General features: G+C 46.8%; 11 protein-coding genes across 11 annotated transcripts; 3 read left to right on the forward strand and 8 right to left on the reverse strand.

Moving 5' to 3' along the window:
* Positions 1-142: 142 nt before the first annotated feature.
* Positions 143-1,688, reverse strand: N7517_009655 (NAD-dependent succinate-semialdehyde dehydrogenase; the record flags this gene model as incomplete). Its single annotated transcript, XM_056727378.1, has 3 exons — positions 143-423; positions 507-1,337; positions 1,391-1,688. The coding sequence occupies 3 exons, from the start codon at positions 1,686-1,688 to the stop codon at positions 143-145; spliced, it is 1,410 nt and encodes a 469-aa protein (XP_056575950.1).
* Positions 1,689-2,856: 1,168 nt separating this feature from the next.
* On the reverse strand, positions 2,857-3,126 carry N7517_009656 (uncharacterized protein; the record flags this gene model as incomplete). Its single annotated transcript, XM_056727379.1, has 1 exon — positions 2,857-3,126. One exon carries the CDS (start codon positions 3,124-3,126, stop codon positions 2,857-2,859), a length of 270 nt encoding a protein of 89 aa, XP_056575951.1.
* Positions 3,127-3,481: 355 nt separating this feature from the next.
* Positions 3,482-4,677, reverse strand: N7517_009657 (uncharacterized protein; the record flags this gene model as incomplete). Its single annotated transcript, XM_056727380.1, has 5 exons — positions 3,482-3,904; positions 3,958-4,039; positions 4,116-4,193; positions 4,250-4,391; positions 4,449-4,677. 5 exons carry the CDS (start codon positions 4,675-4,677, stop codon positions 3,482-3,484), a joined length of 954 nt encoding a protein of 317 aa, XP_056575952.1.
* Positions 4,678-5,562: 885 nt separating this feature from the next.
* On the reverse strand, positions 5,563-7,467 carry N7517_009658 (flavin-containing monooxygenase; the record flags this gene model as incomplete). The annotated part of the gene is made up of 6 exons (XM_056727381.1): positions 5,563-5,986; positions 6,049-6,346; positions 6,405-7,025; positions 7,092-7,186; positions 7,244-7,302; positions 7,372-7,467. Coding segments are annotated over 6 exons (1,593 nt in total), but the record flags the coding sequence as incomplete, so codon positions are not given.
* An 871-nt stretch (positions 7,468-8,338) lies between these two features.
* On the forward strand, positions 8,339-9,999 carry N7517_009659 (Major facilitator superfamily domain general substrate transporter; the record flags this gene model as incomplete). The annotated part of the gene is made up of 5 exons (XM_056727382.1): positions 8,339-8,518; positions 8,727-8,858; positions 8,912-9,230; positions 9,285-9,613; positions 9,673-9,999. The coding sequence occupies 5 exons, from the start codon at positions 8,339-8,341 to the stop codon at positions 9,997-9,999; spliced, it is 1,287 nt and encodes a 428-aa protein (XP_056575954.1).
* Positions 10,000-10,655: 656 nt separating this feature from the next.
* On the forward strand, positions 10,656-12,560 carry N7517_009660 (sugar porter family MFS transporter; the record flags this gene model as incomplete). Its single annotated transcript, XM_056727383.1, has 8 exons — positions 10,656-11,007; positions 11,073-11,167; positions 11,222-11,281; positions 11,333-11,418; positions 11,474-11,739; positions 11,789-12,159; positions 12,227-12,340; positions 12,408-12,560. The coding sequence occupies 8 exons, from the start codon at positions 10,656-10,658 to the stop codon at positions 12,558-12,560; spliced, it is 1,497 nt and encodes a 498-aa protein (XP_056575955.1).
* A 146-nt stretch (positions 12,561-12,706) lies between these two features.
* On the reverse strand, positions 12,707-13,417 carry N7517_009661 (uncharacterized protein; the record flags this gene model as incomplete). Its single annotated transcript, XM_056727384.1, has 1 exon — positions 12,707-13,417. The coding sequence occupies one exon, from the start codon at positions 13,415-13,417 to the stop codon at positions 12,707-12,709; it is 711 nt and encodes a 236-aa protein (XP_056575956.1).
* Positions 13,418-14,052: 635 nt separating this feature from the next.
* On the reverse strand, positions 14,053-14,855 carry N7517_009662 (fungal specific transcription factor domain-containing protein; the record flags this gene model as incomplete). The annotated part of the gene is made up of 3 exons (XM_056727385.1): positions 14,053-14,151; positions 14,177-14,730; positions 14,795-14,855. The coding sequence occupies 3 exons, from the start codon at positions 14,853-14,855 to the stop codon at positions 14,053-14,055; spliced, it is 714 nt and encodes a 237-aa protein (XP_056575957.1).
* A 1,198-nt stretch (positions 14,856-16,053) lies between these two features.
* On the forward strand, positions 16,054-17,636 carry N7517_009663 (transcription factor domain-containing protein; the record flags this gene model as incomplete). Its single annotated transcript, XM_056727386.1, has 2 exons — positions 16,054-16,482; positions 16,503-17,636. 2 exons carry the CDS (start codon positions 16,054-16,056, stop codon positions 17,634-17,636), a joined length of 1,563 nt encoding a protein of 520 aa, XP_056575958.1.
* A 1,099-nt stretch (positions 17,637-18,735) lies between these two features.
* Positions 18,736-19,446, reverse strand: N7517_009664 (uncharacterized protein; the record flags this gene model as incomplete). Its single annotated transcript, XM_056727387.1, has 1 exon — positions 18,736-19,446. One exon carries the CDS (start codon positions 19,444-19,446, stop codon positions 18,736-18,738), a length of 711 nt encoding a protein of 236 aa, XP_056575959.1.
* Positions 19,447-20,224: 778 nt separating this feature from the next.
* On the reverse strand, positions 20,225-20,953 carry N7517_009665 (MARVEL domain-containing protein; the record flags this gene model as incomplete). Its single annotated transcript, XM_056727388.1, has 5 exons — positions 20,225-20,261; positions 20,328-20,374; positions 20,427-20,611; positions 20,666-20,837; positions 20,891-20,953. The coding sequence occupies 5 exons, from the start codon at positions 20,951-20,953 to the stop codon at positions 20,225-20,227; spliced, it is 504 nt and encodes a 167-aa protein (XP_056575960.1).
* Positions 20,954-21,500: the final 547 nt, after the last annotated feature.

Below are 21,500 nucleotides of genomic sequence, written 5' to 3' on the forward strand. Positions count from 1 at the left end.
TCTAAACATTTCTGTGAGAAATAGTAGAGCACAATACAACTAGACCATAACAAAAATCTCGGTTCTTATTCAAGGCCTAGAGGGGTCATATCCCAGTCTGACAGTTTCCAATAATACTGTAATCCAAACCACTCGATATAAACTAAGCAGATGAACCTCCAATAGTCACGGCCTTAATGTTTTGATATTCGCCGAGCCCATATTTGCTTCCTTCTCGTCCAATGCCACTCTCCTTCACTCCTCCAAAGGGGGTTTCGACTGCGCTGATCAACCCGGTATTCACGCCAATCATACCGCATTCCAGCCGCTGCGCAACTCGAAGAACGCGATTAATGTTCTCACTGAAAAAGTAACCGGCCAGGCCAAACTCGGTGTCGTTAGCCATTTCGATGACCTCATCTTCTGATGAGAATGAGAAAATGGCTGCGAGAGGTCCGAATGTTTCATCAGTCGCAAGGAGCATGCCCTTATTGGCGTTGGTGATGATGGTTGGTTGGTAAAAGTACCGGGGGGAGTATCAGCTGGTACATCACCACCATATCGCAGCTGACCTCCCTTCTGGATAGCATCCTGCACATGGTTTTTGACTTTGTCCACAGCGGCAGAGTTGACAAGAGGGCCATGCGTGACCCCTTTGTCGATTCCACGCCCCAACTTGAATGATTGGACTCGACGGATCAGTCCCTGAGTAAACTCCTCCAAAACATTCTCATGCACATAAAGCCGATTGGCACAAACACATGTCTGACCAGAAGAGCGGAATTTACAAATCAAGGCTCCTTCAATAGCCTTTTCGACGTCTGCATCATTGAACACAATGAAAGGTGCATTCCCACCAAGCTCCATGCTAACACGCTTTATTGTACCAGCAGCAAGCTTGGTGAGCATTTTGCCAACGTTCGTCGAGCCAGTAAAACTTATCTTTTTGACCTTGGGGTGTGTGGCCAGCTCCAAAGAAGCATTGCGATCTTTGGTCGGTACAACGTTCACGATATCAGGCGGAAAACCCGCTTCGAGAGCAAGCCGGACCAATGCGATTGCAGTAAATGGTGTTTCACTCGGAGGCTTGATGACAACGGAGCAGCCTGCCGCAAATGCCGGTGCGATCTTGCGAGTAATCATAGCCGCAGGGAAGTTCCACGGTGTGATAATACCGCATACACCAACTGGCTCCTTGAAAGTCAAAGCTGTCGTGTTCTGGTAAGAAGATGGGATGACGTCCCCATATGATCGAACTGCTTCTTCGGCAAACCAGGAAACAAAAGATGCTGCATATGTGACCTCGCCCTTTGCCTCTGCCAATGTTTTACCATTCTCTAGAGAGAGTATCGTCGCAACTATCTATTGTCAATAGGTAAAAGAATTTAGAACAAAACTAGGTTTCACTCACGATCATCAACATTCTGCAAGATAAGGTCGTTCCATTTGCGCAGAAGTGAGCTTCTTTGCTTCGCATTGGTGTGAAGGAAATATTCTCGAAATCCACGATCGGCTTCTTCAATGGCTTCGACAAACTCTTGCTGAGAAAAGTCTGCACAATGGGCAAGAATCTGACCAGAGGAAGGCTCGATGACAGCAAACGTCTTATTTGAAGCTGCACATCTCCACTTGCCTGCAATGAATCCCCGACTGTCAAACAGCGTAGGGTTTGCTATTTGAACAGGGAGTTGATTATGAGATTCGTTCATCGTGTAGTGTGGAATGCTGTGATGACTAGCTTTTCGCTTTTAGAATATATATGTGGTCAAGCTCAATAAAGCACAAAATCCCACCATCCGATGGTGTGTACTTCTATTTTATATTCCCCTTACTCTGATTTGTCCATTGGACAACCGGGATTGCTATCCCAGGATGCCGAGGCTTAGGTCGGATCGCGGTTCATCGGGAAAATCTCGGGCCCAGGGTACCGGAGTTCTGCTTTATTTATGACGTTGTAATATATTGCCAGCTACCTGTCTGTCCCAAACTACATATCAGAGATCTACTGAATCCATGCGTAATCCTCGAGATAAAGACATACTCCAGGTGGCCCTCAATCAATTGAACGTTGCCTCGATAGAACGGAATAATATTAGATCCCTTGCTGGTAATATTGCGTATAGACCTCGGTAGATAGTAGCTGGGATACCCGCAGCACAGCTGTGCATTGGGATACATGCATCGAGAAAGAAACCGAAAAGCCACAGACGCCCTGGAAGACTGATGTTCGAACAGCATCCATTTTCAAGCTCGATCATAGACTAGACAAGCAAATTCTGGGAAAAAGCACTGCGTTCCCATTACTTAAAACAACCTTCGCCTCCTGATTCTTTGTGACAAATTTGGCTTCCTCCAGGTCACCGGCCATACCAATCCACCGCATGGTCGTGGTCAACTTGTCGCCGGGCTTCACAGGGAAGGTGAATCAGGCCCCGAAGCTTTTGAGTCGAGCTGCATCCCCGCCACATAAGTTACTCGCAAACCCGTAACATGTGCAGCTATACGTGAAAAGACCATAGATAATGACGCCGCCGAGTCCCATCTTGAGTCATGAGTCTGGAATCGCGTGTGGCAGATTGTAGTCACTATTGAGAGTATATAAACATTAAATGGATTCATTGACAAGAAGCAATGGCGAAGGACGACAGTTACCAATAGAGGAAAACGGTGTTATCTGTGGTCTGGACTTCCTATGTTGCATCCGGCTTTCGATTTGGTATAGGATGTAGAGGCATTATGGGGCCTAGGAGCCGGGTAATATGCGAGTCAGAAGTTGAACTATATCACAGCTCTCTGACTTCCACAGCGAGTTGCCTACCTCGTGGGCCACCACATTTTGCTTATTTCGGCACGAAACTCACCACTTAGCGTGGTGATCTACACTTCGCCGGCCACACTACCGACAATCTTTTGCTCTGTATCAAAAGCACTGCCTGCCGAACCTTTGGCGTAAATCTCGATAACTTTGTTTTGAAGCTGGAATTTAGACCCTGTGCTTGCCGTCGAAAGTGGTTTGTGAATTGTCACCTCGCGCTGTCCATCGACAGCATAACGAAGGTCCAAACCAGGGGCTCGGGGATCGCACTTGTAGCGGTACGACCGTAGAACTTGATCACTCCTTGATCGATGAGTTTTAACGCTGTTCATATCAAATATTATTACTACCATGCTTGGTATGTTGCTCATTCTGCGACATAGTACATACGCAAGATTCATGGGTAGATCCAATTTCCCCCTGGGTCCCCCATGTTTCCATCCACATTGTGTTTATAATCCTTTCTGTATTCCATAGATCTGGAGATCTTGGACTACAATTTCTAGTATGCCTCCTTACTAGCATTGGTATATTACAACAGGAGGTGACGGGAAATCATCATCTTCAATATGTGTCATTCATATTTCTTGCTTCTCGACTTCTCGGGTACCTTTAGCTTCGCTCTGTATTACTATACTACCAATTTTGGTATATATCCATTCGGGCTGGACTATTGCTTCGCAGTCTTTAAACCTCAATGCGCCCATTGTGCAATCCTCCAGTCACAGCAATATCTGTACCTGTTGTATACGAAGCCCCGTCCCCTAGCAGATAACCTACGGCAAGTAACAGATCCTCAGGCTGTCCAATCCGTCCCATTGGTGGTGTTGTTTTGAATACCTCCTGGAGATCGGTAAACTGTGCGGACATTTTAGTCGCAATAAATCCGGGGGAGATAGTATTGACGCGAATGTTGAATGGGGCCATCTCAACTGCTAGTGTCTTCCCTAAAAGCTTGATAGCGCCTTTGGAGGCACCATAAATTGAAACTCGCTGAGCTGGGATGGCACAATGGGCAGCGATGGACGCTATCATAACGATCGATCCGCCATTGCCTTGCTTGACCATTTGCTTGGCAGCTAGCTGTGCTGAGAAAAAGGACCCAAGGACCTGCATCCATTGTCAGCAAAACACGAGCAAGTACCTGTGTGCATTAACCGTACATTTATATCAAGAATCCGACGAGACTCTTCCCATGTGTGTTCGAGAAAGGGTTTGTCAAGAGCAATCCCAGCGCATGTAACACTATGGTAAAGCACTCGGTGAGCTCATTTCATATTTTTTCAATGGGTCTTGAACAAGGTCATATCGCGAAACTCACCAGTTATCCACCTTGCCTAGTTCTTCAACAACTTTATCAAAAGCAAGGTTCATGCCAACCTTTGAGGTGACATCCATTCTACAAACACCGAATTAGCTTATGTCAAAAAGTATGCATTCTGATAGAAGTCTTACCGGTGAAAAATAAAACGCGAACCATACTCCCTTTCCAGCTGTGAAACACTCGTTTCTGGTTCTTGGACATCTAGTATAGCGACATCACTACCGAGTGCAGCCGCTGTTTTGGCCAAGGCTAAGCCAATGCCTCGCGATCCTCCTTGCCAGGAAAAGGTCAGTGCTGTTCATATGGGAGGTGCTAGTCTGATATACACACCGGTTATGATTGTCACCCTACCATCGAGTGATATCTTGGACTCTATCAGTTTCTTTGTGGTGTCTGAGACATTGGACGACTGGCGAGAGCTGGTGTTAAGCCCACGTCTTCCGTTCGGTGCATATTTTGACAATATGCGACCACGGGGGCTGAACTTCCCACCAGTCAGCGATACCCCTCGGCGAGGAATCATTTCAGCGACTCGGAACGCAAGGCGGATGTTCCTCATTTTAGCTGAGGTGAACAGTTCTTGGCAAATTAATTTATCACGGTTTGGTAGAAAATTGGAAGGGAGTTTGGCTGATACGCCCGTAGGTGCAGGTTAGATTTCATTCGGGTAGATCGTCGGTTCTAAAGTAGTGCTATATATTGCACCGCGTGTAAAATCGTACCTAAATCTACATCAATATACCCATGATCGTTAATTAGAACGTGTGGGTCCATGCTCGGGGTTTTCCCACGGGTTTACATTTCCTCGGATTCCTTATTATCGTCTGACCCTTCTGTCCGCACCTATCGGTTGGGTGAAGAATTGTAATAAATCCAAAACTAGGGAGATTGCATAAGTCTGTCAAATGAGAGAGAGAGAGGCACTCTGGAGGAGGTGTATAGATGGCGTTATTGGATTTTAATCAAAGGCAAGTCCCGTTGGAGGATTGACTCGACAAACACCCACCACTTGATATTTAACCAGTGAAGAAACAACCCTTAGAATTCCACTCAGTGCGTTGGAATAACTCAGCTAGGCCTCTTCAGGGCAGTAAAATAGCATTGATACAAAAGCCAAAACCCGAGAGTCGCTCACCAGATTATAGGAACCCACTGCGGGTACTTTGAACTCGGGGGACTTAGTGTGTAACGAATTATATTGTCAAATCATCGGTACTGGTACTAGTATAAATGATCAAAGCTCAGGGTAACAGAAGAGCCTCCCACATATTGTCATAGATATTCCAAGTTATTCTAAGCCTAGAGACAATTATGTAACAGTTCAGCCAACAGAAAGTTATAGGCAACCACGGCCCGGGAAAATTATGAAGTACAGAGCTAGTCTTTACAAAAGTGAAGATGCAAGTCTCTGGTAAATGTGCGGCAATTGATGGGCCAATCTGACCTTCTGATGCCACAACAATCCAGCAATAGAGACAAGAAGCATGCCATACGTCTCCTTCTTTGTGCTTCGGATCCATCGCCACATGGTGTTGAGCATCCAGAGCTTGGACCGAGGCACCATCTTGAAAACACCAACCTGGGACTTCAGTGTTTCCTTCCAGTATGTTGATGCATAGCCCGGCCATGATGCAGAGTTACGTCCATGCGTGTTGATATACCAGTTGGAACATCCAGCTTCGAAAACACTTCCTTTGAGCTCAGTCTGCAATGCGTTCACCCATTGGTATTCTGCAGTGGGCTTGACTTCCAAGGAATAAATCCGGTGGTCAATGATAGGAGCAAGCAATGTCCGAGCAAGATAGTCTACCTGTACCTCGGAAGCGAAGAGTACAGAGTTATGCGCCGGAAAGGTATTGGGACCAAAGCTGTGGAGCGTAGTGTCAGTTTAAGCATTTGGGGACTCGTGACTCGGCTGGCTAATACATACAGCAGCCCAAAGTTTGGGAAGTTGTGCACATAGACTCCCATATATGCCTGTGCACCACGGGACTCTAACCATTGCTGCGAGAGGCTTTTGCCATCCTTGCCGTACACTTCCATAGGCACAACAAATTGTTGGACATCAAAGCCTGTCGCAAGCACAATCGCATCGAATTCGGTCCGCACACCATCGGTGCCGGTGATACCAGTCTCGTCAATGTGGTCAATCCCCACAGGGACCAACTCGACATTGCTGCGATGCAGGCTTTCCAAGTAGTTGGGATCAAAGATACGTCTCTTGCAGCCTTATAGGACGCTATCAGAATGCAGGCTTGAATTTTCAATACAAATGACAGAGCTTACCTAGAGGAAAGTCGGGCACAAGGAACTTGTGGTACTTCTTAGGCGCAGTCTCATAAATGTATTGGCGTGCGCCGCTCTCGGCCTTTGCACGCATCCTTTCGGCGGTCGGCCCAGGTAGATAGGTAGCCACGAGACTGTCACTGCTAAGAAACAGGCGCAAGCGGAGGTAGCGCTCCCACAGTGGAATGTTGCGCAGGCACCACTTCTCGAAAGAAGTGAAATTCCGATTTGGCCGTTCGTGATACCACTGTGCACTCCGAGCGTATTGTTTCACAGATGCGGCATCTTTTGCGATGGCAGGAACCACTTGGGCTGCACTGCATCCGTTGCCGATCACCGCGAGTCGCTTTCCTTGGTAATCGAACTCGTGATTCCATCGTGCAGTGTGAAAAACCTCACCATTGAATTTCTCCATCCCAGGAAACTTAATGTCTCTTGGTTTGGAGATGCCACCGACTGCAGATATGAACACGGTTGCAGTTCGGGTATATTTGACCTGGGTCTCGATATCAAAAAGTTGGACTTCCCAAAACCCTTGACTGTTCCAGGACGCGGAAATACATTCAACCCCAAACTGCATGTGCTTCCGGAGATCAAACTTGTCTACAGTTGCTTCCATATCTAACTCACGCGACATGGGTCAGTGTGGATTCTCATGATGTTTTGGTTCAGTACAGTCCAACCCACAATCCAGGATTTCGGGCCCTTCACATAGTTCCTTTGACCAGTGAGGATTTTGGTTGAACGAAAAAGAGTAAAGTAGCGTAGGTACATCACAGCCCCTATGCCCATATGTATGGTTAGACAAGGCATGAGAAGCCGATTAGGATTATACGTACACTCCTGGGTATGTGTTTTGTCTCCATGTTCCTCCCGGGCCACCCAATTTGTCGTAAAACTATACTATTGTCAGACTTGCATTTTCCCTTGTGGCGGATTCCCTTTTTTTGTTCTTTTGGTGACTTACGGTAAAGTCGTTGAACCCTAATCTGTGTTTGAGGGTGTGTGCCAGCGCAATTCCCGATGGCCCAGCACCGACAACGATGACATCTGGACTATTCATTATGAGAATGATGGTAGAGGCTCTGTATGAACATCTAAATGAGAGATTAAAGATATTCTAACGCTTGGGTATTTGTTTTATATATCTTCGCATCGGCCCACTCGGTGTGGACCGACAACGCAAAAACCTATTATGATGACTAGGTTGGCGAGAATGCCGTGGGGAAGCTCAACAGCTACCTAGAAAATCCAGGGGCCCGATAAAAGGGCCGAGGAAGAGAGTGGGGCCCGATGGCAAGTGTCCATAAACTGACATCCATGGACATATTGCACTCCGCGGGATTATAAACCCGGCGCACCAGCACTGTGGTATGTCATCAGAAGAGCGAGGTTGATTGATCCACCGACGAGTAGAGTCAATCAATTAACCTTTTGTTATCCCCCATCTTTACCCCGGACTAATATTGGGGACCCACCTGAAGTCCATGCTACGTATCTGGTCCTCCTACAAGTTGTATATAAGAAACCTCAAAAGGCATGGATTTCTTCCCTGGTTAAATTACTGAATTCAAACTATTTGCTGATATCTCAAGCCTCAAGAGAATGCCAATCATGCAAGGACTCAGAGGGAAGGCATTATACCGTGTCATGCGTTCCTGCTGTTGCTTGGTACGTGGGTCTATATACATGCAACTCCACAAAATATCCTAACTGACTATTTCAAGGCTTTCGGACTGTATGGGTAAGCAACAGACTCGGAAATCTCATGGTTTTCATCTGGCTGAGAAAGAAACAGATATGATGCTGGTGTTTTGGGCGGAGTTCAGGAGACACGTCCTTTTCGCGAGGCTCTCGGAGTATGTACCAGGGAGACTTGACCTATGATAGCAGGCTGACTAGGTGAGAACCCAACCGGGCCTTATATTATTCCGATGGTAGCATCAAGCTATACCCTCGCTGCCACGGTATGTGCACTTGCAGTCTCATGGCTTGGCATGCCCCTAGGCCGACGAGGCTGTATAGTCCTTGGCGACATGTTGGTCATCATTGGAGGAATTCTCCAAGCCTCATCTTGGTCCGTTCCTCAGATTATCGTTGGACGGGTGATCTGTGTAAGTTTGCTGTCTGTTGTTGGTAACATATCTAACAGAGCATACAACAGGGATTTGGCATCGGTGTTTGTATATCCTCCCAACTAACGAATTGCTTATCTAACAGATTCATCATGCCAGTTTATATCCTGTGCAGTACCAACGTACATGGTATGGTTGCGATTAGGGATATCTGTCACGCAAGGTCACTGACTTTATATGGTCCTAGGCTGAGATGAGTCTCACGGAAAAGGAGCGAGGGCCAGAGGTAGCATTCCAGTGCATATTTCTTGTGAGTGGTTGTGCATTCGCATACTGGGTGGATTTTGGCTTCACGCGCCTAGACAATCAACTTTCATGGGTAAGAGATATATTTTATTGTTTTTTTCTCCTGCAGTCGCTCAATATCTCTAGCGCGTTCCCGTTGCGTTTCAAGCCGGCCTCGCCGCTGCTTCGGGCGTGGGGATGTTTTTGCTGCCGGACACGCCTCGATGGTATTACGTTCGCGGTCGTCTAGAGGAAGGGGATGAAGTCCTATCTCGTCTTTACAACCGGCCTGTCTTGGATTCCGAGGTCCAAACCATGCGAGAGTCCATCCTGGCATCCCTTGAACTTGAGTCTGAGGAAACCAAAAGCTTGAATGTGCTAGATCTCTTTTGGGATCGAACCAACTTGCGGGTGGGACGACGTTTGCGCATTGCTTTCTTGATCCTGTCTTTACAACAGATGATGGGTAAGTTTAATTCACCTTTTTGAACTTGCTGTTGATTTTTCTTATTGTATTCAGGGATCAACGTGGCCGTTTACTACAGTGTCACTATATTTTCACAGATTGGCCTCTCCTCTACGCTGTCCCAACTTCTCGCGGCTGTGATGAACACTATCTTCGCGATCGGTTCCCTCTTCCTTCCTCCAACTATTGAAGTATTCGGAAGGAGGAAAATACTGATGTTCTCAGCTGGAGGTCTAACAATGTGTCTCGGTGTTTTTGTCGCAATGATCGGATCCCCGAATCCTACACTGACAAAGCAATGGGTTGCAGTCGCAGCAATTATTGTATACAATCTTATATTTGGATATGGATGGATCGGCGTTTGTTGGTTATATGGTCCCGAGGTAAGCTTTTCCAAGCCCAATCCCTGAACGGTGGAGGTAGCATGCTTACATACTCAAAGATCGCTCCGTTACAATTCCGTCACATCGGAGGTGCTGCTAGTGCATTTGGCGAATGGCTTTTCTGCTTTATTACTGTTTTTGCGGGAGGTATTGGGCTCGAGAAAGTTGGGTGGAAGTTGTGGCTTTGGTGCCTCCTTTCATGCGCAGTGGCCGTGCCCTTTGTCTACTTCATGTGCCCTGAGACGACGGGGAAGACACTCGAAGAAATTGATTTGTTGTTTCAAAAGGAGGGCGAAGCTCCTCGGACCAATCTTCATTCTCTCGACCAATGTTCGAATGAGAAAGAGGAGGTTCATTATTTCCACCAAGAGACTGCTCGCGTGTGAAAAGAAACAGACCAATAAGTCATGGATTTTACAGAAACATCAAGTACGCTGTTCTGTCACAACCTCAGCATTTGGTCAATATATTTCCGCGGGTAGAAATCCCTATTGATTAGGAGACGTTTTGCCGTAACCCAACATCTAAAAATAAATGTCATGACGATAAGGAGAAGCTGTTGACCACCTACCATAGGAACCATAAGACCCTTAATTATGTTTCTATCGAAACTCGAATCATTTCGTATTATCGAGTGACTAAATGTTTTGGTAGCCCTCATCAGTAATCGGAAAAGCAATGTCACGGAATAAAATGATCCGGCTAAAAGCTTTACCTTGGCATTATTCCTCTAGTCATTCTGTGGCTTGTAAGCATGAAACTTTCCATTACCTTGCATGAGTCAGGCAAGCATTGTCATGCAAACTAACCTTGCCCGTCCAAAAGAAAATTGGACAGCCTCGGCAATTGTAGTATACCCCAGTTTTCAGAGTACAGGCTAGAATGGAGACTTCAAGATCACCCGCCTCCACACTCCCCGCATTTTATGAGTACAATATCGGGAGTGATATCCCGATCTAGACAAGAATTTAGTGATGATATAAAACTTCACTAGCACGACCTATTCTTGAGGCGAATGATCACGTTCTGATTTTCTGCAACTATGTTAGATCTGAAAGGTCAATCGCTACAGATTGCTATTGCGGTGAGCGCTGGAAGTGCATACCTTTTGTTTGGATACGATCAAGGCGTCCTGGGTGGTTTTGTATCATACCCAGGTTTCTTGGAAGCCATTGGTAATCCTAGCTCTGGGTATCTAGGGACCATAGTGGCTCTTTTCAACGTCGGCTGTCTCTTAGGATGTGTGATTGCGGCATTATTTGGCAATCGATTGGGCAGAAAAAATGCCATTACTCTTGGATGTGTGATTATGACCATAGGCGGTGCAGTCCAGGCCAGCACATACAGCGCAGGCCAGCTGATTGCTGGTCGAATCATTTCTGGGGTTGGCAATGGTATGCATATCCTGCCTTTACAAAGATCGAGAACTCACACACTAATTCGCAATCTGAAACAAAAGGTATCAATACCTCAACAGTTCCCGTTTACGTCTCTGAAACATCCCGAATGGCCGTACGTGGGAGATCACTCGCCATCCAGATGTCAATTGTAATTGTACGCAACCCGACGTTCTCACCGCACCAAGCCTTTGTTGACGATTTCCAATAGTTTGGTACTGTCCTTGCCTACTGGCTAGACTACAGCATGATTCGTACTCAGATTGGCGAGGTACCCTTTCTTGGCGTCCCATATCAATGATCTTGCTCACATCTTTTCCAGGTTGTCTGGCGCTTTCCTCTGGCTTTTCAAAATTTCTTCGCTTTAGTTACCATCTTTACTATGCCACTATTACCCGAATCACCAAGGTACGTTATACCATATTGAAGTAATGAATCAAACGCAATTTAGTAACAATTGCAGATGGCTCTACTCACATGGGCAGCAACGCGAAGCTATCTTTGTGCTTTCAAAATTGCTTGCTTTGTCGCAGGATCATCCTGACGTGTGCACTGTCGTGGCTGAGATGGAGCAAGCTCTGTCGGTGGAGCAAAACAACAAGAAGGAATTGTCTATCTCAAGTTTGTTGTTCGAGAAAACGGAAATGAAGTATGCGCGCCGCTTGACATTGTGTTTCGTCATCCAATTATTCCAACAATTCACTGGAATCAACGTGATTGCATTTTACGGTAAGCCGCAATTACCCAATTATCTACCAGAAGCTAAAGTTCTGCCTAGTTACAATCGTACTCGAAACGAACGTTGGACTCTCGCCCGAAATGAGTAGCCTTGTGGCCGGTTTTATCCAGATCGCGTTCTGGGTTGGCACATTCCCACCGATATTCCTCATTGACCGACTGGGTCGACGAAAAGTGTTGATGTTAGGATCGACTATCCTTTGTCTGGCTTTGACATTGTTCACAGTAGGAATCGCACTGAAGACACCTGCATCGTCGCGATTGGCCTTGGGAATGCTTATCATCTACGAAATATCTTTTGGAATGAGCTGGAACTCAGTGCCCTGGTTATATGCACCAGAGATCACGCCACTCAATATTCGCCATGTTGGCGCAGCTGTTGGCTGCTTTTCCGAGTGGCTATGGACATTTGTTAGAACCCATTCATCTTTCATTTTTCCCCAAGCTTTCATCAGGCTAACTTTGGACGTGTGATCAGGTAATCGCACAAATGACACCTCCCGCTATTGCCAATACAGGCTGGAAGATCTACCTTCTGTTCTGTCTTATGACTGCGCTCAGTATTCCATTTGTTTATTTCTTCATGCCTGAGGTTTGTGATCCCCTTGCTTGCTCATGTGTATGTTGATGACGGCTGTTGACCAAACTTGTGAGAGCAGACAAGCGGAAAGACACTGGAAGAAATCGATTACATATTCGTGAAGCACAGAGGCCATTCGAATGAGCTGATAGATACTCCTGGGTCCTCCTCAAACCAAGCAGCGGAAAAGTCAGACGGTCAGGGTCATTTGGCGCAGATCGAGAGAGTCTAGTGTCTAGTTATAGAAAAGAACAAAAGAAGATGACTGAAATAAGCGGCCAATATCATACTACTAGTATTTCTTAGTTTCAAAATGGTAGTTTCAGGCGTCATTTTGTACAGGCATAGTACATGAGATTTTATGCAATCTATGTACTGTCAAGTAATATCCTCATCCTGATCATTAGGCATAGAATGCATCTTGCATCTGTCATCTGGCGCCAGTAGTAACGATTGCAGAAGGTCCCAGTCATCTTGGGCGTTCTCATGCTCGTAAAGCTCTATTGAAGGGTGGATTTGGGTATTAGGGACAGTTGTTTCTGTCTGTGGTGTTATTTGTGTGGATGAGAGCTGCGACTTATATGGAGCAGGGTCTCGTCCACTGGAACCATATGAGTCTTCATCAGAGGCGCTATCCCCGTCGGAATGTAAGTCCAAACTATTTGCTTCTGTGGATGCAAGATCCTGTAGTAGACTCCTTTCAGAGGGTGTCATCATAAAATGAGAACAGAGGAGCTTGCTAATTTGCGGGGGATCAAGATTGCCAAGTTGTTGTGCAATAGTCGATGATGCGGTGACAGTTTCTGGGCGGTCGTTGTACTCCGGTTGAGTCACTATTGTTCCGCCATAGCTGGCTCTATCACTGTTCAGTAGGCGGCTGAGTTGGGTATCTCTTATTTCAAGTGAAATGGCTGTCTTTCGAATAGCATCATCCACAGAATCAAGAGCTGAAGCCGCAGAAGGATATGTTTCTCTGAGCTGTTGGAAACCCTGCGTACATGATTGAAAGGATTCCATGCCTGACTGGCGGTTCGAAGGCTCTGTGGAATTGACATTGTCCAGATGTGTGACGGGAGCGGTTGACAGCATTGCGACTTGCGAATCAGAAAACAAGTGACTCAGACCCTGAGAGCTAAAATATTTATATATTTGGGTGATCGTATTTGCCGAGTGACGAAGTCTTCGTCTAGATAGTTCGATGAGCTCAGGAAGTCTGGAGGCCACTACTGCAAGCTGTGGACGATGCAGCGCGCTGCAAGCAATACTGTATATACCACTCAGCATTGCACGGAAATGCAAAAGCACATCTCCGTGCTTGCTGCTCTGAAAGCGAGGGTCGGATGAGCACCATCGAAGAGCGTCAGGTAGAGCAGTGAACCATTCCCCAAGCTCAATATCACGGAGTAAGACTTCTACATTCATGGCATGGGGACGCCTCGGGGAAAGAATCTTCCTGGGTGTGTTTGTGGATTGGTTTGTCTCCCAAGAAAGGGTATATTGGCAGTCCAAAATACGTGTGATACACTTGCAGCATTTTAGTAAAGAGATGCTGATTTGAGACAAAACACTTTGCATAGAGGGATCCCTAATCGCTGGGTGGCTTCCATCACTCCCGAGACAACACCTGGTCGGCAAGGGACCGACTTCAAAGTCTGAAGGTTGGAGCATGTGGAAATTAAACTCAGCCTCCTCAAATTGAAATGGGCGTCTCGTTTGGAGGCAAACTAGCCGGTCTCTGATGTAACACGACCAAGAGATTCGATTCCAAAGCCCCGGTTTCTGTCGAATGAATCTTCTTTCCGAAGCGGTTGGGCTCGTTTTAACTGAGTCCAAAATGGCCTTCGCGACGCCAAGAAAATGCCAGGCATCCTGGCTTTGATTGGAAGTGTCGTCCCAATATGTCATCAACAGCACAGACTGCAAAATAGTGATGCGGTCTTCTTCGCAGCCGTATGAATAAAGAAGCTTGATGCGCTCAAATCGCTCTTGTCGTGCTTCTCTCCTATCATTGAATCCCTCGAGCGCCAGAGAATCGGCTGTCTGGAATGCAGTGGCGGCGAATATCACCGCTTGAAACAATAGAAAGCTGATACCCCGACTACCGCTATAGCCTTTATCAAGAACCATCAAGAAATCTTCCGGGCTCAAGATCGGTAGTTCCGGATGCACAAACTGGAAATATCCGTTCAAAATCCCTGCTCTGATCCTGGGGCCTGGGACATTAAATGCACCTTGTTCATTAAGAGCGTGGCAGTCTGCCGAGGTGATCGATGGCGACATGGGACTAGCATATTCTGGCAGCCATTTGCTCGAATCCACCCGTACATTGCTGAGAAATGGTGCGTTTTCGATGGTGTCTGGGGAGGTATGCTGTGGCTCCGTCCAAAATTCCGGTGTGTGGTCTGTCTCCGAGTTAGAATGGCTTGTTGTTATATTTTCCTCTTTCGATTATCTCCCAGCACATACCTATACCCACCGTCTGGGGGGCGCCCAGACCGTCTTTGTCCATCACCACCACGTCTCCCATAACCTGGTTTTCTAATCTCTTTTTTATCGCAGCCTTGGCTCCCTTTGCTCTTCTGTCGATGGGTATTGAACAAGGGACTTCGTAGAAGCGACATGAAGTGCAAGGGGCGCCTATGATGGTGACATCGCACCTCACCTTTCGACAATGACAGCTGGAGCACGCTCTCACGGATCTCTGTCGCTGAATTCGCTTTTTGGACAGATGTGCCCTGGATTTTGGCATCGTAGCGGTCGGGAGTACATCAGACAGCAACGCATAGGGTCAGAGTGTGGAGTCAAGTGCGAAAATGTACCCATCAAATCTGAAGGACAAACAATAGATCCCACCAAGTGGAAAATCGGAAAGAACCCCGAACTTCTCAACCATTCTGAATTCTGCCATTCTCTTCGCTGCCAAATCTCTCTGGGCAGTCTAGCCCTGGCTCATGGATAGTTCATTCTACTGACCAAGCCTCATTCTTGCTCAGGCGCAGGTGGACCGGGATTGTAAACCCGCGGAATTTCCCCGCAAGATCTGAAGAGAACCTCGCGGGCTCATTCCATGGCTGCGAATTAACTGGTCATATGACAGAATGCGACAAGGATGAAGAAACCAACGAAGATTTCTCTGGTCTGTCCACTTCCACTTCATACACCTCCGCGCATATCTTCTATTCCGCGTGCCGAAGTCCCTCTACTCTAGTGACATCAATTCTTCTTCAAATTTCTGTTCTAGGCTTCGATCAACTGAGTCATGGGCCACACTCCTAAAAGAGCCAGGACAATTGAATCGGGCGCTTGCTCGCACTGTGTCGCTCAACGGGAACGGTGCTACATAGGTGTCCGGGGCATCCCATGCTCCAACTGTCGCCGCTCGAACGCCCGTTGCGACGGCATCGCTAGCGCTAGCCAAGAGTGGGTTGTTTCCTCAGTTCCCCTAGGATGAAATTATATGGGGCTTCTATTTGTTGGCTGATATATCGGGAAACAGATTCACAACGAAGAAGAGACTCCCGTCTAGGATCTACTGTGATGGTAAGTGGGGATGAGGTCCGCGGCACGTCCCTAGGTTGAACCGTATCTTATGGAAAGAACTCGTCCTTGATCCAGATGGATTGTTTGAATCTCAAATACGCAAAACTGATCGGGAGGAATTACCTCGGACTCGCATCACTGCAAAAGTCCCAGCGACCGATCCGTTAGAGAATTACGTCGCAATCATGCATCAACTGCTCGGCCCTAAGGCGCCCGATCGAGCTCCCTTGGATAATACCCCTCGATACGTATCGGAGCTTCCAACTAGTCTAGAAGTGAGTGACCTTGACTATCTAGAGAGCAAAGGGGCTATGTGTCTTCCCACGGCTCCATTTCGAAAGCAGCTTTTGAAAAGTTACATATTATGGGTACACCCTCAAGTGCCAGTGTTGGATCTTGATGGATTTCTGCGTTCAATCGCTGCAAATGACGGTAAAACTCGCATCAGCCTGCTTTTATTCCACGCAGTCATGTTTGCCGCGTCTGCGTTCGTGGATATATCACACATCCAAAACGAGGGATACCTGTCGCGACAGGTAGCGCGCGATGTTCTATTTCGGCGAGTAAAGGTTCGCATCAATCAAATTTCTACACTATCTGTTCTACTGTTCACTGTCACTAACAGCTCCGCTAGGTGCTTTTGGAACTCAATTGCGAGGATGACCCAATTTCAACGGTGCAAGCCCTGCTTCTACTCGTCCATTGGAATGACCTACCTCAATCGGAAAAGGGCGCCAGCCACTGGATAGGTATCTGTCTGTCGTTAGCAATCTCTATCGGCCTCCACCGTAATCCAGATTCTTCTGTCCTCACATCTGAGCAAAAGACGCGCAGACGCATCTGGTGGAGCGTGCATAACCACACTCGACTAACAATGGATAATCTACTCTCTGTGGTACGCATGAAAGAAGATCGCGAGGACAGAAATCTGTTTGATATATCGATGGTCGCATTGAGTGACTTCCAACTGCATATCTTCCCACCCGAATCGCGAGCAGTTGTAGATGATTGTGAGGTTCTTCGCGACGTCGAATACCAAAAGACACAAGCTGTAGTTTTCATTGAAAAGACTAAGCTTTGTCAATTGTCTCGATTTTCAAGCATCCTGAACCGAGTACAGAAAATAGTGTGTGGAGAAGACATAGGGAATGCTCAAGCCCATTCGAAGCCAAGATCAGCACAAGGGGAGATAGAGGAGCATCGCCGATGGCAACTGCAGCTTCCCGTATCCGCTAGTCATCAATGTCCAATGGACCTGGCTCCGACAGATTGCGAACGGAGCATTTATTTGCATCAATTATGGCTTCGTCTCCTTTATCTTGGTTCATTGTACGCAGCATGCTGCCACGAGACAGAAGTGTTGGGTGGCAGTCTCGCTGTCCCGGGACAGGGTTCTCGGTCTGCACTAGCTGAGAAGTGCCTGCTGGATATCACAGATGCCTTTGATGAGATTGACTGTCTGGAACTATCTGAGCAGCTACCATGTCCAACCTCGGCGTTGTTGGTACTTGCCTTAGGCTACCACAGGCAGCCTTCCCAAGCTAGCACCCGAATAAACACACGCCAGGGCTCTCGCTCGCTGCACAAATGCTGGAAGATTCTGCGCAAGCTGAAAGAAAGTTCTTATTTGGCTGCTCGTATGGCCACTGCTGTCGAAGGTGCGAGCTGTGATGAACTTTGGCAATTAATTTCGGCTATCAACTCGCCTTTGACCAATACATCACTTGCAAATCATCTCACGCAGACTTCCTGGGGATTGACTTGTTGATAAACGATACAGGCTGTCTAGCTTGGCCTGCTAGATGAAATTATCAAAATACTTGACCATGTGTTCATTGTTCATTGTTCAGTGAACGACAGAAAATTGGCGTACACACATTGGAGTGGTTGTAATAGAAATAGGAAGAATAAGACTCAAATCAAGAATTTAATTCTGGCTCACGTATGCCGGCAGTTTAAACCACACGGCTACATATATGAAGATGATATTTGCTAGTGGTCAACAGCCCGGTTATTTAGGCTCCAAACCAAAAGTCGGCCACCGCGATGCTACTGCAAGCTCAACGACTCCTGGTAGTCTTGTGTCACATATTACGTTGGGGCTTTAGAAGTCTGTTGACATTCCTAGAATCACTAAAAATGTTGCGAATTTCACCGTCTGTTATAGACCTCCGCAAAGCCCATAAATCGGCCCTTAGTGGGCTATGGGCTTAACCTTCGAAGCCCAACCCAACCCACAGCCCATTAAGGGGGTCTCGGCGCTTATAAACTGGCGTCTTATAATCGCTATATTACTTCGAAATAAGAGCTACAAACGGAGTTTAAACATAGGGTAGTTAAAAAAGTCACGTTTTTCGGAATGTTTATATTGTTCAGGGCCTATCAGGCCCCCACCAAAGCCCAATAAGACCTTACCCCGGGCCCACGGCCGATCGGTGGGCCTAAGGACCGGGCCCCAAACCCAGCCCACTAGTGGGTTGGGGCGGGTTGGGCTTTAAACATTGTTCGCTTTCCGGAGGTCTAGCCTTTTTTGTATTATTTTACTATGATATATTCAAAAACTAAGATTTAACGCAAACAGTAGTCGTTTATTGGACTTTTCTCAATCAAAATTTCAAAAGAAATTGAACAATCTGAAGTAGTCATAGCCTTAGGTAGTAATCAGCCTAGCAGACCTCAAGATATTACCTAAAAACTAGTGATATGAGTGAGGGAGTATAATCGAACCAATTGGAACGAAGAAGACCGAGGTGAAAACGGAGGCCAACCAGGCGTTTAGGCTTGACATGCTCGAAAGTCGATTTACTATCAATTTGCGACGAAAAACGTGAATGGTGAAAGCCAATGTAAGGGTAGATAATAAGAGGTTACCGTGGCTGTATGCTAGGTCTCATATAAAGACCCCCAATCTTAGAAGCTGGAGGTGACTCAGGCTCAGACTCAGGATCGAACTCAGGAACAGGTCGTGGAGGCAACGCAGGAGTGTAAGGACCAGGAATGGGCCGGTTGTAAGCCAAATAAGTGTCGACTGGAGGAGGAGGGCGAGGCCTCGCCGGAATCCGAGAGTTCATACGAGCAAAACGATCCGCTAGAGGGATCTGAAGAGCATTCACATATAGTGCGGGGGCGGTATCCTCAGCCTGGGAAATCGTTACAGGGAAGGGCACAGCTAAATCCCAGAGGAATAACTGAGTCTCGATGTTGCGAGCAACATCATCGGGAGATCTGTAGCGCATAAAGTCTCCGGTCAGCATGTTCAAAGTGTCAGCAGTATAAATGCAGGCCCAATCAAACTCGGACATTGGGCTCTGTCCGGGGCGGTCGATAAGGACAGTGAAAAATCCAATAGGTACAACACGCACAAGCTCATTGGTCTGACAATCAATGGCCATCATATGTCCGGCTCGTTCAAGCTGTTCCAATGACCGATGAAGTTGACCTACCCTACCAGCAAGCTCATCCTCTAGCGACAAGCCATTGTACAGGATGTCATCAATGAGCTGCTGGCAGCGGGACTGGAATACATCGCGTGTAATCTGAAAGAGCCGGGACGAAGTGGTGTCTAGCACAACCGACATGGCTGCTCACTGATACCAAAAACCCAAACGTGTGGCGGAATAGATTGTGACGAATTTTAGTGACGATGAACAAGACAGATAAATCCCTAATTGGAAAGTCAGTAAGAGTGGATAGTCAAGTACTGCTCTGGCTCGCTGGAATATTGTATGAAGGTCCGATACGGTATATTTATATTATTCCTAGGTCACACTTGCCACAACAAGGAGGGTATTATTGGGAATAAAAAGAAAGAGCGAGTAGAAGACAACAAGAAAGCAACAAAGGCGAAAAAGGAAACATATCAAACAAATGGATCTGTGATATAATGGCCTTGTTGACGATTCTTTGTTACTCAGGCCGAGTATCCGAGACTAGGAGGGTGTGGGTGTAACAAAGTATTTCAGGACTATTCAACCAACATGCGTAGCTGTGGTCAATTAAGATGCAAGCCCCAGTGGCCATATAGAATAATGCCCAAAGGAACTGCATGTATTAAGAATAAGTTGCAGAACGGGTCGGTTTACACCAAGATCAAAAGCCAAATTGCAAACAAAGCACCAAAATATTATTCCACCAAGGGTATCAACGTAAGTCGTAAGTCGTTGTCCTCCAAATCATGAGGCGAGCACGAGAAGAAAACAAGAAAACAAGAAAACAAGAAAACAAAGAAGCAAGAATAACACAAAGAAATTGATATCACTGGTATTGTGCTGAGTGCGAGACATACTGGGTCGTGTACGGCCGAGTACTGGTGTTCATGTCTGCTTAGATAGAGACTTGATGAGTCAATGTTACTATCTAGACGGCGGAACGACGACCCCAGCGGCGGCGGTGACTGTTCAGTATGTCAGTATCAATGAATTAAGATTGTGTTATTCGAAATTGTGCATTGATCACTTACACTCTGTCGGTGGTGCTGTCGCGAACGCGGAAGGTGAACCAGATTCCCTTAAGGCTTATTAGTATTTATTCATGTGGACTGGATACTCGCATCACATACCACGATAGCAGAAACAAGCCAGATAATAGCAGAAAGGAAGCTGAAAGCCTCAGCTGCCTTCCACCGGCCACACATCTGATCCCCTCTAAAGTGCCAGGACCAGATACTGCCGCAAGGCATATGGCGGAGGGTGTCGACAAGTACACCGAAGGCAGCGAACCAGGCAAGCGAAATGATAATATCCACTAGATTCCAGTAAGCATTGGTCGACATTTACCAGCAGTATATCCAGCACGTACTTGGCCAGGAGAAGAATCCCGACGAGAACGGGATCAGCCATATGAGGCCGAGCAATATCGATAAGCCAGCGATTACTTCAGTATAGATCCATCGCGACTGGGGCCACCAGTCAACATCTGCGCCGCTATGGTTGACCTCGGCCAGGTAGTGTCCGATAACACCTGCGACGACCTAAAAGAGAGTCAGATGCGGTTTTTATGTTGGTATAGATCGGGGTTATTCACAGCTGCAAAGGCGATCTCCGCAACGCGAAGGATGATAGACGCGAGACGTGAAATGACGGGCATTGTTGAGGTGTTGTCAAATCAATGAGCTGCTCCTTCAATAAACCGAAATGGTGTGATTGTTTAAGGAGATAATTTGTTAAGCTCGTGTGAAAAGTTGTAGAGGGGGATGGGAGGTATGGGCTGGGGGAAACAAGAAGTTATATAACATGTTAGGTCGCACAGACAGGCAAACCCCGAGAGGGAGCGACAGTGTGTCTTTCAAGCAAGGGCCAAATGTGAAAACCCAATAATAATAATAAAAAGCCAAATTCAAGTAAAAAGAATCCAAAATAAAGCAGAGCTTGCGTTAGGCGCAACCAATAGAGTCAATTCAAGCCTACCGATGTCGTCAGATCAGTTCCATGTACAGTGAGTTCTTTACGACAAGCCGAGGTCATTATTGGTCGCAGTGTACAGTGAATAAAACGTGCCCAACCCGTTTTCCGGGCTTGGATGGGTAAGTGATCGACTTTTCGTGGCGGACTGACCGCTGATGTGGACTGTGGCTGAATGCTCCTCAACACCCGATCGGAGCAAGGAGTGGGCCTATGGGCTGTCAGGAATAAGG

The sequence above is a fragment of the Penicillium concentricum genome (assembly GCF_028827145.1).
Source record: "Penicillium concentricum strain IBT 3081 chromosome Unknown utg000004l_segment0_segment0, whole genome shotgun sequence".
Classification (NCBI taxonomy): domain Eukaryota; kingdom Fungi; phylum Ascomycota; class Eurotiomycetes; order Eurotiales; family Aspergillaceae; genus Penicillium; species Penicillium concentricum.